At 38.5% G+C, this 14,332-nt stretch overlaps 1 protein-coding gene across 2 annotated transcripts in view; it reads right to left on the bottom strand.

Moving 5' to 3' along the window:
* Positions 1 to 1,004: 1,004 nt before the first annotated feature.
* The window catches only part of CPQ (carboxypeptidase Q), a 514,519-nt gene continuing 501,191 nt past the window's right edge, over positions 1,005 to 14,332 (bottom strand). For both annotated transcript variants that reach the window (XM_057734219.1, XM_057734215.1), the window contains exon 8: positions 1,005 to 1,518. In XM_057734219.1, coding sequence (XP_057590202.1) covers positions 1,355 to 1,518 — 164 coding nt within the window. In that variant the 3' untranslated portion in view covers positions 1,005 to 1,354. The remainder of the gene's footprint in view (positions 1,519 to 14,332) is intronic.

Here is a 14,332-nt window from a genome sequence, read left to right as displayed (position 1 = left end):
GTATAAAGGTCAGTCTCTTACCTTGCCAGAAATGAAAGATCTTTTTAATTATTACCATTAACAAAACTGATACTTTGTCTTCTCCTAAGGATTCAGTTACATGTATATTAAATCACTTGATAACCAATTATATGTATATGAGATCCCATATATATTAGGTCATACTCTTGGATGATCCATTCTGGTGTTTGTTTAACTTCACTTTTCCTTCTTTTAGTGTTTTAGTTTGGATAATTTTTATTGACCTATTTTCAAGTTTGTTGATTCTTTCCTCAGCCTTTTCCAGTCCACTAATGAGCCCAACAAGGAAATTCTCCATTTTTGATGTTGTATTTTTTAGTTTAGTATTTGTATTTGATTCTGTTTTATAGTTTTCATCTTTCTGTTGAAATTCTCCTTCTGTTCATGTATATAGTCCCATTTTCCTACTAGATTTTAACATATTAATCATAATTATGTCAAAGTTCCTCTCTGATACTTCAAACATCTGAGTTCTCTCTTTGCCTGGTTTTCTTAATTGCTTTAACTCTTGACGATGAATTTTTCTTGCATTTTTGGGTGTGTCTCGTAATTTTTAAAATTGAATACTGGACATTGTGTGTGGAAGGATAGTAGAGATTATTCCCAGAGTAGATAAGGATCAATGTTTTGCTTTGTGAATATTAGTTAGCTTCTCTGAGCCTCAATCTTGTTATTAGCAAAATGTGAATAAGCCCCAACTTCACAGATATATTATGTGAAATATATAAAATGTAAATGTAAAATAGTATTACTGTTTGTCTGGTGATAGACCTTTAATAAGGCAATCAGATTTCACATACTTGATATTTTCCCCAAATGGTGACTTTTTTTCTGTTAATTAAAAAAAAATTTAATGCTTTATTAAAAAATTCTAATAATATAAAAATGTGCAAATTAGAAAGCCAGATGCCTCCATACATTCAATTAAGACTGTACTACAATTGTGTATTCCTCTACTCTTTCAATGAATAAATAACAAAAAATTGGTGTCACTGTATTTGATTTAATGTTCATAAATACATGCATAAAAGCCAAAGGTCTTCCAAAGCTTTATCCAGTATTTACTTTCAAAGTAGAAACAATATTTTTAATATGTGGTATAAAGAAATTCCCTCACTGTGATCCTTACCATATGTTGATTCTATGTGGGGGTGGGGATCATTCCTTACAGAGAATTTGGAAAGTATCAAAAAAGATGATATCACAAAGTATGAAAAAGCGTTGTGCTTTGTAAATGATCACATAAAATTGTTAGGTGAAGAGGGGCTTCCTGAAACTGCAAACCCGGGATTCCTGGCCAGAAAGGACAAAACTGCCTTCTCTCTTGTTCTCGCTAAGACCTGGGCAACATTTCTTCCATGTCTGCAATGACATAAGAGACAACAGCCCAAACAGCGGCAGCAACATTCATCTGCTTTGGATCCATTACAGTCATGGTGTCTCCATGGGAGTGATGGAAGGAGAAATATTTATATAGGTCATCAAGTAGACTGGCACCTGTGGAGAAAAGAGGAAGAATTCTTAGTGAAATATTTTGACAGGCATTGCTGAATAGCTGCTCAGAAACCACTTTCCCCTTCCCTGCTCCTATTATACAGGCTGCAATGGCAAAATAATGATGTTCCCAGCCTCTCTTGCAGCAAGAAATGGTCATGTGACACTGTTCTTACTACTAGGATATGAGTGTGAGAGTGGGAGAGTTCTAGGAAAGCCTTTACTTGGGGGACAAGAGTCAGTAAAATGCCCTCGTAGTGAATTAGATGAGAAGTTTGGAACTGCAGGGGGCAAAAAGCCCACACACTAAAAAATGGCAAAGTGGAAAGACAGAAGGAGCCTGGATTTAGAAATTATTGCAAGCCCACTGAACAAGCTCTATATTGCTTACTTCTGGACTTCCTGCTAGGTGAAGAAAAATAAACTTTATTTGAAAAGCAAGTGATACAAATGTCCTCTTTATTCATAAAAAGGTTTTGTTTTGTTTTGTTTTGTTTTTGTACCAGCAGAGTGCAAATTTTTTACTTCCCTGGATACAAAAAAAAAGTCAATACTCCTTTGCTCAGGTTTTTCTTCTCAAATTATTCATTCATTTCCCATAATATTTCCCAGCAACCTCTAAGGGCACCAGCAGGAGTCTCCGCCCCACTTTCTTCTCACTCTAGTGAGGCTTTTCTCTAGTTTCAGCCATGGATCAGAGCCTCAAGGTATCTTCATACCTCCTAGTCATCCTTCAGAACCTATTGGGCCCATTCTGTGAGTTCCAACTGCAGTTCTTTAGCCTCTGGCCTATTTACTGACCATTTTATTATGAAATATACCATGTATACATAATATTGTAGAGAACATAAATGTATATTATAAAGGGCGACAATATAAAAGTTCACATATGTCCATAATTCAATGCAAGAAGGATATCACCAGTACCTTTATTTTTTTATTTTTTATTTTTATTTTTATTTTTTTTGGGGGGGGATACACCAGGTTCAATCATCTGTTTTTATACACATATCCCCGTATTCCCTCCCTTCCTTGACTCCCCCCCCCTTGAGTCCCCGCCACCCTCCCTGCCCCAGTCCTCTAAGGCATCTTCCATCCTCGAGTTGGACTCCCTCTGTTATACAACAACTTCCCACTGACTATTTTACAGTTGTCACCAGTACCTTTAAAGCCCACTTTATGAGTTCCCTCCCACCCTGCCCCATCCCATGGATCCTTCCTCCCTCCAGAGGTACCCATCCACTCTCCTATTCTGCTTCTATATTAACCACTCCTTGCTTTCTTTACAGTTTTACCAAATAAATATAATCAACACTCTCTAGGCTCTAAATGTAGGAGTGGAATTGCTGGGCTATAGAGCATGTGCATGTTTAATTTCCTTATGCAGCTCCAAAATGTTTTCCTTTTCAGTTTATCCTTCCATTGTCAGTATATGAGTCTTTCTCTTTCTTCACATCCTCTCTAGCATTTGCTGTTGCCAGGCTAATATTTGCTAATCTGGTAGATGTGAAATATTACATCATAAGGTTTTAATTTTTAAAATTATTAGTGAGACTGCGCATGTTTTCATACATGCAATTTTTGTCATTTATGCTTTCTCTTTTGTAAAATGCCTGTTCATGCTCCTTGCTCGTTTTCAATGGATTTGTCTTTTCTTATTGATTTGTAGGAGTTCCTGATATATTTTAGACACTAATCTTTAGTTGGTAGTCAGTTTATATAAATCATTTCCCAGTTTGGCTCTTTTCACTCTGTTGATCATGTGTTTAGAAGAACAGATTTTTTTTTTTAAAGCTCTTTATTGGAATATAATTGCTTTACACTGTTGTGCCAGTTTTTGAGGTACACCAAAGTCAATCAGCTGTATTTATACATATATACCCATATCCCCTCCCTCCCACGACTCCCTCCCACCCTCCCTATCGTGGCCCTCTAATTCATCACCCATCATCAAGTTTATCTCCCTATGTTATGCAGCAACTTCCCACGAGCTATCTATTTTACATTTGGTAGTGTATATGTGTCAATGCTACTCTCTCACTTCGTCCCAACTTCCCATTTGCCCCCCACCCCCACCCTGTGTCCTCAAGTCCGTTCTCTACATCTGCAACTTTATTCTTGCTCTGTAACTGGATTCATCAGTACCATTTTTTTTTTTTTTTTAGATTCCATATGTATGAGTCAGCATATAGTATTTGTTTTTCTCTTTCTGGCTTACTTTGCTCTGTATGACACACTCTAGGTCTATCCACCTCATTAAATATAGCTCCATTTCATTCTTTCTTATGGCTGAGTAATATTTCATTGTATATATATGCCACATCTTTATCCATTCATCTGTTGATGGGCATTAAGGTTGCTTCCATGTCTGGGCTATTGTAAAGAGTGCTGCAATAAACATTATGGTACATGTTTTTTTGGGGATTATGGTTTTATCTGGGTATATGCCCAGTAGTGGGATTGCTGGCTCATATGGTAGTTCCATTTTTAATTTTTTAAGGAACCTCCAAACTGTTTTCCATAGTGGCTGTACCAGTTTACATTCCCACCAACAGTGCAGGAGAGTTCCCTTTTCTCCACACCCTCTCCAACATTTATTGTTTCTAGATTTTCTGATGATGGCCATTCTGACTGGAGTGAGGGTGATACCTCATTGTGGCTTTGACTTGCATTTCTCTAATGATTAGTGATGTTCAGCATCTTTTCATGTGCTCGTTAGCCATCTGCACGTCTTCTTTGAAGAAATGTCTATTTAGGTCTTCCGCCCATTTGTGGATTGGGTTATTTGCTTTTTTGGTATTAAGCTGCATGAGCTGTTTGTGTATTTTGGAGATTAATCCTTTGTCCATTGCTTCATTGGGAAGTATTTTCTCCCATTCTGAGGGTTGTCTTCTTGTCTTGTTTATGGTTTCTTTCGCTGTGCAAAAGCTTTTAAGTCTCATTAGGTCCCATTTGCTTATTTTTGATTTTATTTCCATTATTCTAGGTGGAGGGTCAAAAAGGATTTTGCTTTGGTTTCTGTCATAGAGTGTTCTGCCTATGTTTTCCTCTATGAGTTTTATAGTGTCTGGCCTTATATTTAGGTCTTTAATCCATTTTGAGTTTATTTTTGTGTATGGTGTTAGGAAGTGTTCTAATTTCATTCTTTTATATGTAGCTGTCCAATTTTCCAGCATCACTTATTAAAGAGGCTGTCTTTTTTCCATAGTATATTGTTGCCTCCTTTATCAAAAATAAGATGCCCATATGTGTGTGGATTTATCTCTGGGCTCTCTATTGTGTTCCATTGATCTATATTTCTGTTTTTGTGTTAGTACCATACTATCTTGATCACTGTAGCCTCATAGTATAGTTGGAAGTCAGGGAGCCTGATGCCTCCAGCTCCGTCTTTCCTTCTTAAGATTGCTCTTTTCTTTTTTTTTTTGCGTTTCCATACAAACTGTAAAATTTCTTGTTCTAGTTCTGTGAAAAATGCCATTGGTAATTTGATAGGGATTGCTATTGAATCTGTAAGTTGCATTGGGTAGTATAGTCATTTTCACAATGTTGATTTTTCCAATCCAAGAACATGGTATGGCCCTCCATCTGTTTGTATCGTCTTTGATTTCTTTCATCAGTATCTTATAGTTTTCTTGTACAGGTCTTTTGCCTCCTTAGGCAGGTTTATTTCTAGGTATTTTATTTTTTTTGTTGCAATGGCAAATGGGAGTGTTTCTTTAATTTCTCTTTCTGCTCTTTCATTGTTAGTGTATGGGGATGCAAGAGATTTCTGTGCATTAATTTTATATCCTGCTACTTTACTAAATTCATCAACTAATGCTAGCAGTTTTCTGGTAGAATCTTTAGGGTTTTCTATGTGTTATCATGTCACCTGTAAAGAGTGACAATTTTACTTCTTCTTTTCCAATTTGGATTCCTTTCTTTTCTTTTTCTTCTATGATTGCTATGGCTAAAACTTCCGAAAGTATGTTGAATAATAGTGGTGAGAGTGGGCACCCTTGTCTTGTTCCTGTCCTTAGAGGAAATGCATTCAGTTTTTCACCATTTAGAATGATGTTGGCTGCTGGTTTGTCATATATGGCTTTTATCATGTTGAGGTAACTTCTTTTTATGCCCACTTGCTGGAGAGTTTTTATGATAAATGGATGTTAAACTTTGTCAAAAGCTTTTTCTGCATCTATTGAGATGATCGTATGGTTTTTATCCTTCAATTTGTTAATATGATGTATCATATTGATTGATCTGCGTATACTGAAGAATCCTTGCATCCCAGGGATAAACCCCACTTGATCATGGTATGTGATCTCTTTAATGTGCTGTTGCATTCTGTTAGCTAGTATTTTGTTGAGGATTTTTGCATTTATATTCATCAGTGATATTAGCCTGTAATGTTCTTTTTTTGTGACATCTTTCCCTGATTTGGTATCAGGGTGATGGTGGCCTTGTAGAATGAGTTTGGCAGTGTTCCCCCTTCTGCTATATTTTGGAACCGTTTGAGAAGGAAAGGTGTTAGCTCTTCTCTAAATGTTTGATAGAATTTCCCTGTGAATCCATCTAGCCCTGGGCTTTTGTTTGTTGGGAGATTGTGAATCACAGTCTCAATTTCAGTGCTTGTGATTGGTCTGTTCATAGTTTCTGTTTCTTCCTGGTTCAGTCTTGGAAGGTTGTACTTTTCTAAGAATGTATCCATTTCTTCCAGGTTATCGAATTTATTGGCATATAGTTGCTTGTAGTTGTCTCTCATGATCTTTTGTATTTCTGTGGCGCCAGTTGTTACTTCTCCTTTTTCATTTCTAATTCTGTTGATTTGTGTCTTCTCCCTTTTTTTCCTGATGAGTCTGGCTAATGGTTTATCAATTTTGTTTATCTTCTCAAAGAACCAGCTTTTAGTTTTATTGATCTTTGCTACTGTTTCTTTCATTTCTTTTTCATTTATTTCTCATCTGATCTTTATGATTTCTTTCCTTCTGCTCACTTTGAGGGTTTTTTTGTTCTTCTTTCTCTAATTGTTTTAGGTGTAAGGTGAGGTTATTCATTCGATATTTTTCTTGTTTCTTGAGGTAGGATTGTATTGCTGTAAACTTCCCTCTTAGAGCTGCTTTAGCTGTTTCCCATAGGTTTTGGGTCATCATGTTTTCATTGTCATTTCTTTCTAGGTATTTTCTGATTTCCTCTTTGATTTCTTCAGTGACTTCTTGGTTGTTTAGTAGCATATTGTTTAGCCTCCATGTGTTTGTATTTTTTACAGTTTTTTTCCTATAATTGATATCTAGTCTCATGGTGTTTTGGTCAGAGAAGATGCTTGAAATGATTTCAATTTTCTTGAAGTTACTGAGGCTTGATTTATGCCCCAAGATGTGATTTATTCTGGAGAATGTTCCATGTGCATTTGAGAAGCAAGGTATTTTGTAGTTTTTGGATGGAATGTCCTATAAATATCAATTAAGTCAAGATGGTCTAATGTTTCATTTAGAGCTTGTGATTCCTTATTTATTTTCTGTTTGGATGATCTGTCCATTGGTGTAAGCGGGGTGTTAAAGTCTCCTACTATTTTCGTGTTACTGTCGATGTCCCCTTTTATGGCTGTTAGCAATTGCCTTACATATTGAGGTGCTCCTATGTTGGGTGCATAGATATTTACAATTGTTATATGTTCTTCTTGGATTGATCCCTTGATCTTTATGTAGTGTCCTTCCTTGTCTCTTGTAACAGTTTTTACTTTAAGGTCTAATTTGTCTGATATGAGTATTGCTATTCCAGCTTTTTTTTGACTTCCATTTGCATGGAAAAGCTTTTTCCTTCCCCTTACTTTCAGTCTGTGTGTGTCCCTAGGTCTGAAGTGGGTTTCTTCTAGGCAGCATATAGACGGGTCTTGTTTTTGTATGCATTCAGCCAGTTTGTGTCTTTTGGTTGGAGCATTTAATCCATTTACATTGAAGATAATTACTGACATGTACGTTCCTATTACCATTTTCTTAATTGTTTTGGCTGTGTTTTTGTAGGTCTTTTCCTTCTCTTTTGTTTACTGCCTAGAGGAGTTCTTTAGCAGTTGTTGTAAGGCTGTTTTGGTGGTGCTGAATTCTCTTAACTTTTGCTTGTCTGTAAAGCTTTTGATTTCTCCTTCGAATCTGAATGAGATTCTTTCTGGATACAGTATTCTTGGCTGTAGGTTTTTCTCTTTCAAGTCTTTATCACCTGCCACTCCCTTCTGACATGCAGAGTTTCTGCAGACAGACCAGCTGTTATCCTTATGGGTTTCCCCTTATATGTTATTTGTTGCTTTTCTCTTGCTGCTTTTAATATTTTTTTCTTTGCGTTTAATTTTTGTTACTTTGATTAATATGTGCCTCGGTGTGTTTGTCCTTGGGTTTATTCTGTATGGGACTCTACACTTCTTGGACTTGGTTTACTGTTTCCTTTCCCATGTGGGGGAAGTTTTCCACCATAATCTTCTCAAATATTTTCTCAGACCCTTTCTTTTTTTTTCTTCTTCTTCTGGGACTCCTATGATTTGAATGTTAGTATGCTTGATATTATCCCTGAGGTCTGTGAGACTGTCTTCCATTCTTTTTATTCTTTTTCCTTTTTCCTGCTCTGTGGCAGTTGTTTCTCCCCTTCTATCTTCCAACTCACACATTCTTCTGCCTCAGTTATTCTGCTGTTTATACCATCTAGAGTAGTTTTGATTTCAGTTATCGTGTTGTTCATTACTGTTTGCTTGCTCTTTAGTTCTTCTAGGTCCTTATTAAATGTTTCTTGTATTTTCTCTATTTTTTTTTCGAGATTTTGGATGGTCTTTACTATCATTATTCTGAATTCTTTTTCAGGCAATTTGCCAACTTCTTCATTTATTTGATCTTGTGGGTTTTTATCTTGCTCCTTTGCCTGCAAGGTGTTTCTTTGTTTTCTCATTTTGTCTATTTGCTGTCTCCTTTCCCAATGCTGCCTAGTAGAAATTCCTCTTATCTCTGTTCTGTTTGGCTTGAGGTGTCAAGAACTGGAGCTTGCTGGCCTTTGGTTGGATTTGGAGCTTGGTGTTGAGAATGAGAACTCTGGGGGAGCACTTGCTGATTAATATCCCATGGGGTCAGGAGCTCTGTGGTGGTCCAATGTCCTGGACTCCGCTCTGCTGTCTCAGAGGTCCAGGTTTGGTCCCTGGCCGGGGCATCAAGTCCCTGGAAGCTGCATGGCATGGAGAAAAAGGAGTAGAAGGAGAGCAAAAAGAAAAAGGAAGAAAAAAGGGAAGAAGGGGAAAAGGACAGACAGATCCCCAAGACTGGTGGTAAAAGCAACTCTAATAAGTCAAAATCACACAAGGAGATGTGCACACTTGCCCTTGCAGAAGAGAAGAGGAAAAGAAACCAATGAGAAGAGAAAATGAGAGAGCAAAGAAAAGAAGAGAGTACTCATACCAATTACAAGCAAATCCACATACAAATATATACAGTAAAAATTTAACTAACAAATACCTAAAACCAGAAACAAGATAAGCATACCAAGAAGTCCTCCAATATTTCTAGGTAGGGCTCTGCATCTGCTGTGGAGGAGACTATGGAGAGCTCAGACTGTGATCTGGTAGTAGTCCTGTGTGTATTTGTCCCCACAGTTCCCAGTTGTCCCCTATGTCTACAGTCTCTATTGCAGAAACGCTCGTCTATTCAAGTGATCCACAGATGCAGATTCTTTCAAGCCTATTGTGGGCATTAAATCTGCTCCTCCTGCAGCTGTTTCTCTTTCTCTTCTTCAGTCCTGCAGTCCTGGGGGATCAGTTTTGCTTTTAGTCCTTACTTTGTGTGTGGGTTGCTCTCAGGAGTCAGTTCTCTGACCAGGCAAGAGGAGGTGAAAGAGGGTGATTGGGGCTCACTTGCACATTTAGGTTGGGGGTAGGGAGGGATATGGCAGTCTAACTGAAATCTGCAGGATTGCTTGCAGCATCAGAGGTGAGTGTGAGGCTGAGGTGTGCTGTGTGTTCTCCCAGGGAAGTTGGTCCTGATCGTGGGACCCTTGTTGGTGGGCTGCCCCTGCTGCTGGGAGGGTGTGGCCGATAACTTGCCTTACACACAGGACCCTTGGCGGCTGTGGGTGAGCAGGCCGGGGGCCGGCAGCGTGGCAGTGGGGGCGGCGTGCAGCTGGGTGGGCGTTCAGCTGGACCCAGAGGTGCGTGGGGCGGGCGGGGGCATGGGATGGCAGGCTTTTTGATCCAGCAGTCTTGGGTCATGCCACTTCGCAGCCTGTGAGTTCGTGGAGAGGAAACTTCCTCCCAAGCACTCTGAAACAAAAGTCCCCTGCCTCTCTGTCTGACCCAGGACTTTCCCCAAACTCCCTCCTAGCTTGCTGGTGCACCTGTCCCTCAGGCTATTCTCATGCAGCCCCCTCCCCCCCCCACCCCCCCCCCCACCCCGGGGTCTGTTCTCTGAATCCCAGGCCTCAGGGCCCAGCCCCCACCACCGCTGCAGGTGAGCACATTAGCTTCTCTGGCTGGGGAGTGCTGCCTGACTCCTACGTGCGGGGATCTCTCCACTGGGCCCTCAGCAGACCTCTCCACTGGGCCCTCAGCAGACCTGCCGTTGCTCTCTCTTCTGGGGCTCCGAGGCTCCCTCTGTCCTTCCCTGCCAGTGAGGGGGCTCTCATGTGTGGGAGCCTTCCCCCCTCACAGCTCCCTCCCAGAGGAGCCGGTCTCCTCAGAATGCTTTGTCTCTTTTCCCCTTCTTTCCCTTGCGCTACCCAATTATGTCAAAATTCTCTTGCCTTTTTGGCGGTCTGAGGTTTCCTGCCAGCATTTGGAAGGTGTTCTCCAGGACCCACTCCCCAAGTAGATGTATTTGTGTGGAGGAAGGTGATCGCCACGTCCTACTCCTCCATCTTTTTCCAGTCTTGATGTTCTTACTTTTAATGTAGTTGAATTTATGAATACTTTCCTTTATGATTTTTACTTTTTATATCTTGTTTAAGAAATACTTCCCTACCCTTACATCACAAAAATATTCTCTGGGGTCCTATTCTAAAACTTTTAAAATTTGCTTTTCATTTTTAAGTTCTTCATCCATTTAGAATTGGAATTGACTTTGGTGTAGGGTAGGCTTCTATTCTTATTTTTCAGTTGTTCAAGCAAAATTTGACTAGTACATCCTCTTTCCCCACGGGTCTGCACTATGAATTTTGGCATATATCAAATTTCCTTATATATGTTGGTCTTGGGACTTCCTAATTCTGTTCTAGTGGTCTGTTTGTCTGTTCCCACGACACTATCACAGTACCTTAATTACCACTGCTTTCTAATTCTTGTTATCTGGCAGGGCAAGTTCCTTCACTTTCTCTTTCTTCTCCTTCAGGAATATCTTACTATTCTTGTCTGTTTGCTCTTTCAGATAAAATTTAGAATCATTTTAAAATTATACAAATTTTTTGTGGGGGCGGGTTTAATGGGAATTGTGTTAATCTACATATCACTTTGTGGAGGACTAACATCTTTTTATTAGGAGACTATGTTCTTATCCATGAAAATGGTGTGTTGATATGTTTCTATTTATTTAAGTCTTCTGTAATGTCTTTGAAGTTTTGTAATACAGTGTGGCATGCCTTTTGTTAGTTTTCTTTCCTCCATGGCTTGTACTTTTTGTTACTAACTGTAAATTATACATTTTTAAAAATTTGCATTTTCTATTTGTGGCTTTCCATTTTTAGCATCAAGGATATATATCTGATTCATAAAATGGCAAGTGTTCCTTCTTTTTCTATACTCTGGAATAGTTTGTGTAAGATTAGAATGATTCATTTCCTGGTCATTTTGTAGAACTCCTTACAAAAGCATCTAAGTCTGGTACTTTCTTTATGATAAGAATTTTAACTAATGATTCCATTTCTATCCTAGTTATTGGGTTATTGAGGTTTTGTGTTTCTTCTTGAATTAACTTTGGAAACTACAATTTTTCTAGGAATGTGTGAGTTTTTCCAAATATTCAAAATAATCAGCTTAAAGTTGTCAGTAATATCCTGTCTTTATCTCTGTTTATGTCTGCAGCATCTATAGAGAGTATTCTTTTTCATTCCTGATGCTGGTTTTTGGAGTCTCTTCTCTTTTTTATTCTTCAATGTTGCCAGCAGTTTGTCAGCTGTATTACTCTTTGAAAAAAAAAGAGAGAGACAATCTTGTTTTTTGGGGACATTCTCTAATGTGTAGTATTTTTTTCTTCATTGACTTTTACTTATATTTATTATTTCCGTCCTTATTCTTAGGTTGATTCACTTTTGTTTTTTTAACCACTTGAGTTGAATGCTCAGTTTATTACTTTGCACTTTCCTTGTCACTGACATAAGCAGTAAGGCTACAATCTTTCCCCTACTACTGCTTTAGCTCTCTATATCCCACCAGTTCTTTTTTTATTATTATTAATTAATTAATTATATTGGCCGCATTGGGTCTTCGTTGCTGTGCGTGGGCTTTCTCTAATTGTGGCGAGTGGGGGCTACTTTTCCTTGCAGTGTGAGGGCTTCTCATTGTGGTGGCTTCTCTTGTTGCAGAGCATGGGCTCTAGGCATGCGGGCTTCAGTAGTGTGGTGTGCAGGCTCAGTAATTGTGGCTCGTGGGCTCTAGGGCGCAGGCTCAGTAGTTGTAGTGCAGGGCTTTGCTGCTCCACGGCATGTGGGATCTTCCCGGACCAGGGCTCGAACCCGTGTCCCCTGCATTGGCAAGCAGATTCCTAACCAATGCACCACCGGAGAAGTCCCTATCCCACTAGTTCTGATGAGTATTTTCATGATCACTTAGTTCTGAATATGTACTAATTCCTAGTTTGGTTTTTTTCTTTGATGCACGAATTAGAATGTGTTTTTTAATTTTCAAGGGTACATGGTTTCCTTAGTTATTTTTTCATTATTGGCATACAATTCAACTGTTAGAGAATGTGGGCTATATGATACGAACTCTGAGTTTTGCTGAGATTTTCTCCATGGCCTAATGGATGATCCATTTTATAAATGTTACATGTGGTGAAAAGAATGTGCTTTCAGTATACTGTGTCTGTGCATTAAAACAAGTTTGTTAATTGTATTTGTCAAATCTTTTAACTCCTTACTGATTTATTGTCTATTTGGTTTATCAATTTTGAGAGAGATCTGTGAAAATGACCTGTAATTTTGGATGTGTTTATTTTTTTTGTAGATTCAGCAAGTTCTTTTAAATATATTCAAAGTTATGCTTTTAGGAGCACACAAACTTAGAATTACATCTTCCTGGTAAACTGAACATCTTTATTAATATGTAGTCATCCTTGCCATTTGTAGTAATACTTTTTGTCATGAAATCTAGTTTTACCTAATATTTAATATAGCTCTACCTCCTTTCTTTACCTAATTCTTTGTCTTTACCCATCAATTTACTTGCAGTCTGCCTCTGTACTTATATTTTTAGGGGTTTCCCTTATCAATAGTTTAAAGTTGAATTTTTGAAATCTAGTCTAACAATCTTTGGTTTTTAACTGGAGATTATAATTCATTTATGTAGATTGTGATTATTGTTAAATTGGACTCATATCATCTTAGTTTTTGTTTTCTATTTGTTCACTTGCTTTCTAAGTTTGTTTTTTTCCTTTTCTTTCTTCCCCTCCTTTGTGCTGAATTTATTTCTTCTTCCTGTCATTCCTTTTTCCCCCAAACTCTACTCCTTTGGAAGTTACACACTTTATTTCAGTTCTCTCAGTGGAGACCTCAGATGATTGATAGGATTACATATTTATTTAAAGTTAACCAAGACCTTATATAAGAACACTAGGGCCCCAAGTTTTGTCTCCTGTTCCAGATGCCCTCACTCCTCATTAAAACCGATGCTCTACGAGAGCAGAGATTGGCAGATACCCTTAGACAAAGGCTCCAGAGTTTCTTACCTCTTATAGATCCTTGCTTCATCATTTTTTACCTCTGAGGAATTCACTTACTTTGCTTCACTAAGCCATGTGTTATAGAAAGACAGTTATTGTTTTATCCAACAATCATTTTTTTTTTTTTGGCAGGAGAGCAATGTGTCTGAGAAATTCTGGTCTATCACATCGCCAGAGTTCTCTTCTCCCAATCCTCTACTTCATGCTCTTTGTTCTTGAGCTCTCTGCTGCCTCAGGATGCCATCCAGATTTTCTCTACACCAACCCAAGTTTTAAAAACTTTGTACCACAGCTTTTCTTTACTTATCGCCCCACGCTCCTTCCTCTATAGTAGAATATGGATTTCCCTCTATTCATTCATATTTCACACTGAGTTCAGTCAGCTATGTTGCTATCAACACAACACAAGCCAGGGAGGCAAAACAAACATATAAAAGAAAGCTCACCTCTCAACCCCGACAATAAATGACCCCCATGTCTGTTAGCAAGTATCTGAAACAGGGTGTATTAAGTTGATAACACCTTCACCTGTGTTGAGGAGGCTTCTAAAGTAGTAACACATGTTTTCTGTTACTTGGATAGCTCTGTAAGGGTGGGGTCCTCACCATTATCTGTCCTGATAAGGTACAACCTTCAGTGGGTGGGCTGGAACTGAGGTTTATAAGTGTTCAGAAGGTTCCATTCAATTCAACTGGACAAATATTTGAATTCCTACAACATTCTAGGTATACAGGTGAAAAAGTCTCTGCTCTCAAAAGCTCATTCTGTAGCAGAGGCAGCGAAATGTGTCTGCAAGTAATAGTAACACAGTCAGAATGTACTGAGTGCTATGGGGAAAGGACAGAAAATAGTGGATACCTTATGTAATTGAATGAACTTCTCTGACCCCTAGGTTAGGTCCCCTTGCTGGGTGTTCTCCATACCTCTCCTATTGTAATCTT

Source organism: Hippopotamus amphibius, chromosome 5 (assembly GCF_030028045.1).
Source record: "Hippopotamus amphibius kiboko isolate mHipAmp2 chromosome 5, mHipAmp2.hap2, whole genome shotgun sequence".
NCBI lineage: Eukaryota > Metazoa > Chordata > Mammalia > Artiodactyla > Hippopotamidae > Hippopotamus > Hippopotamus amphibius.
Note: the sequence above shows the minus strand (reverse complement) of the source record. Positions and strands in the feature narration are given on the sequence as shown.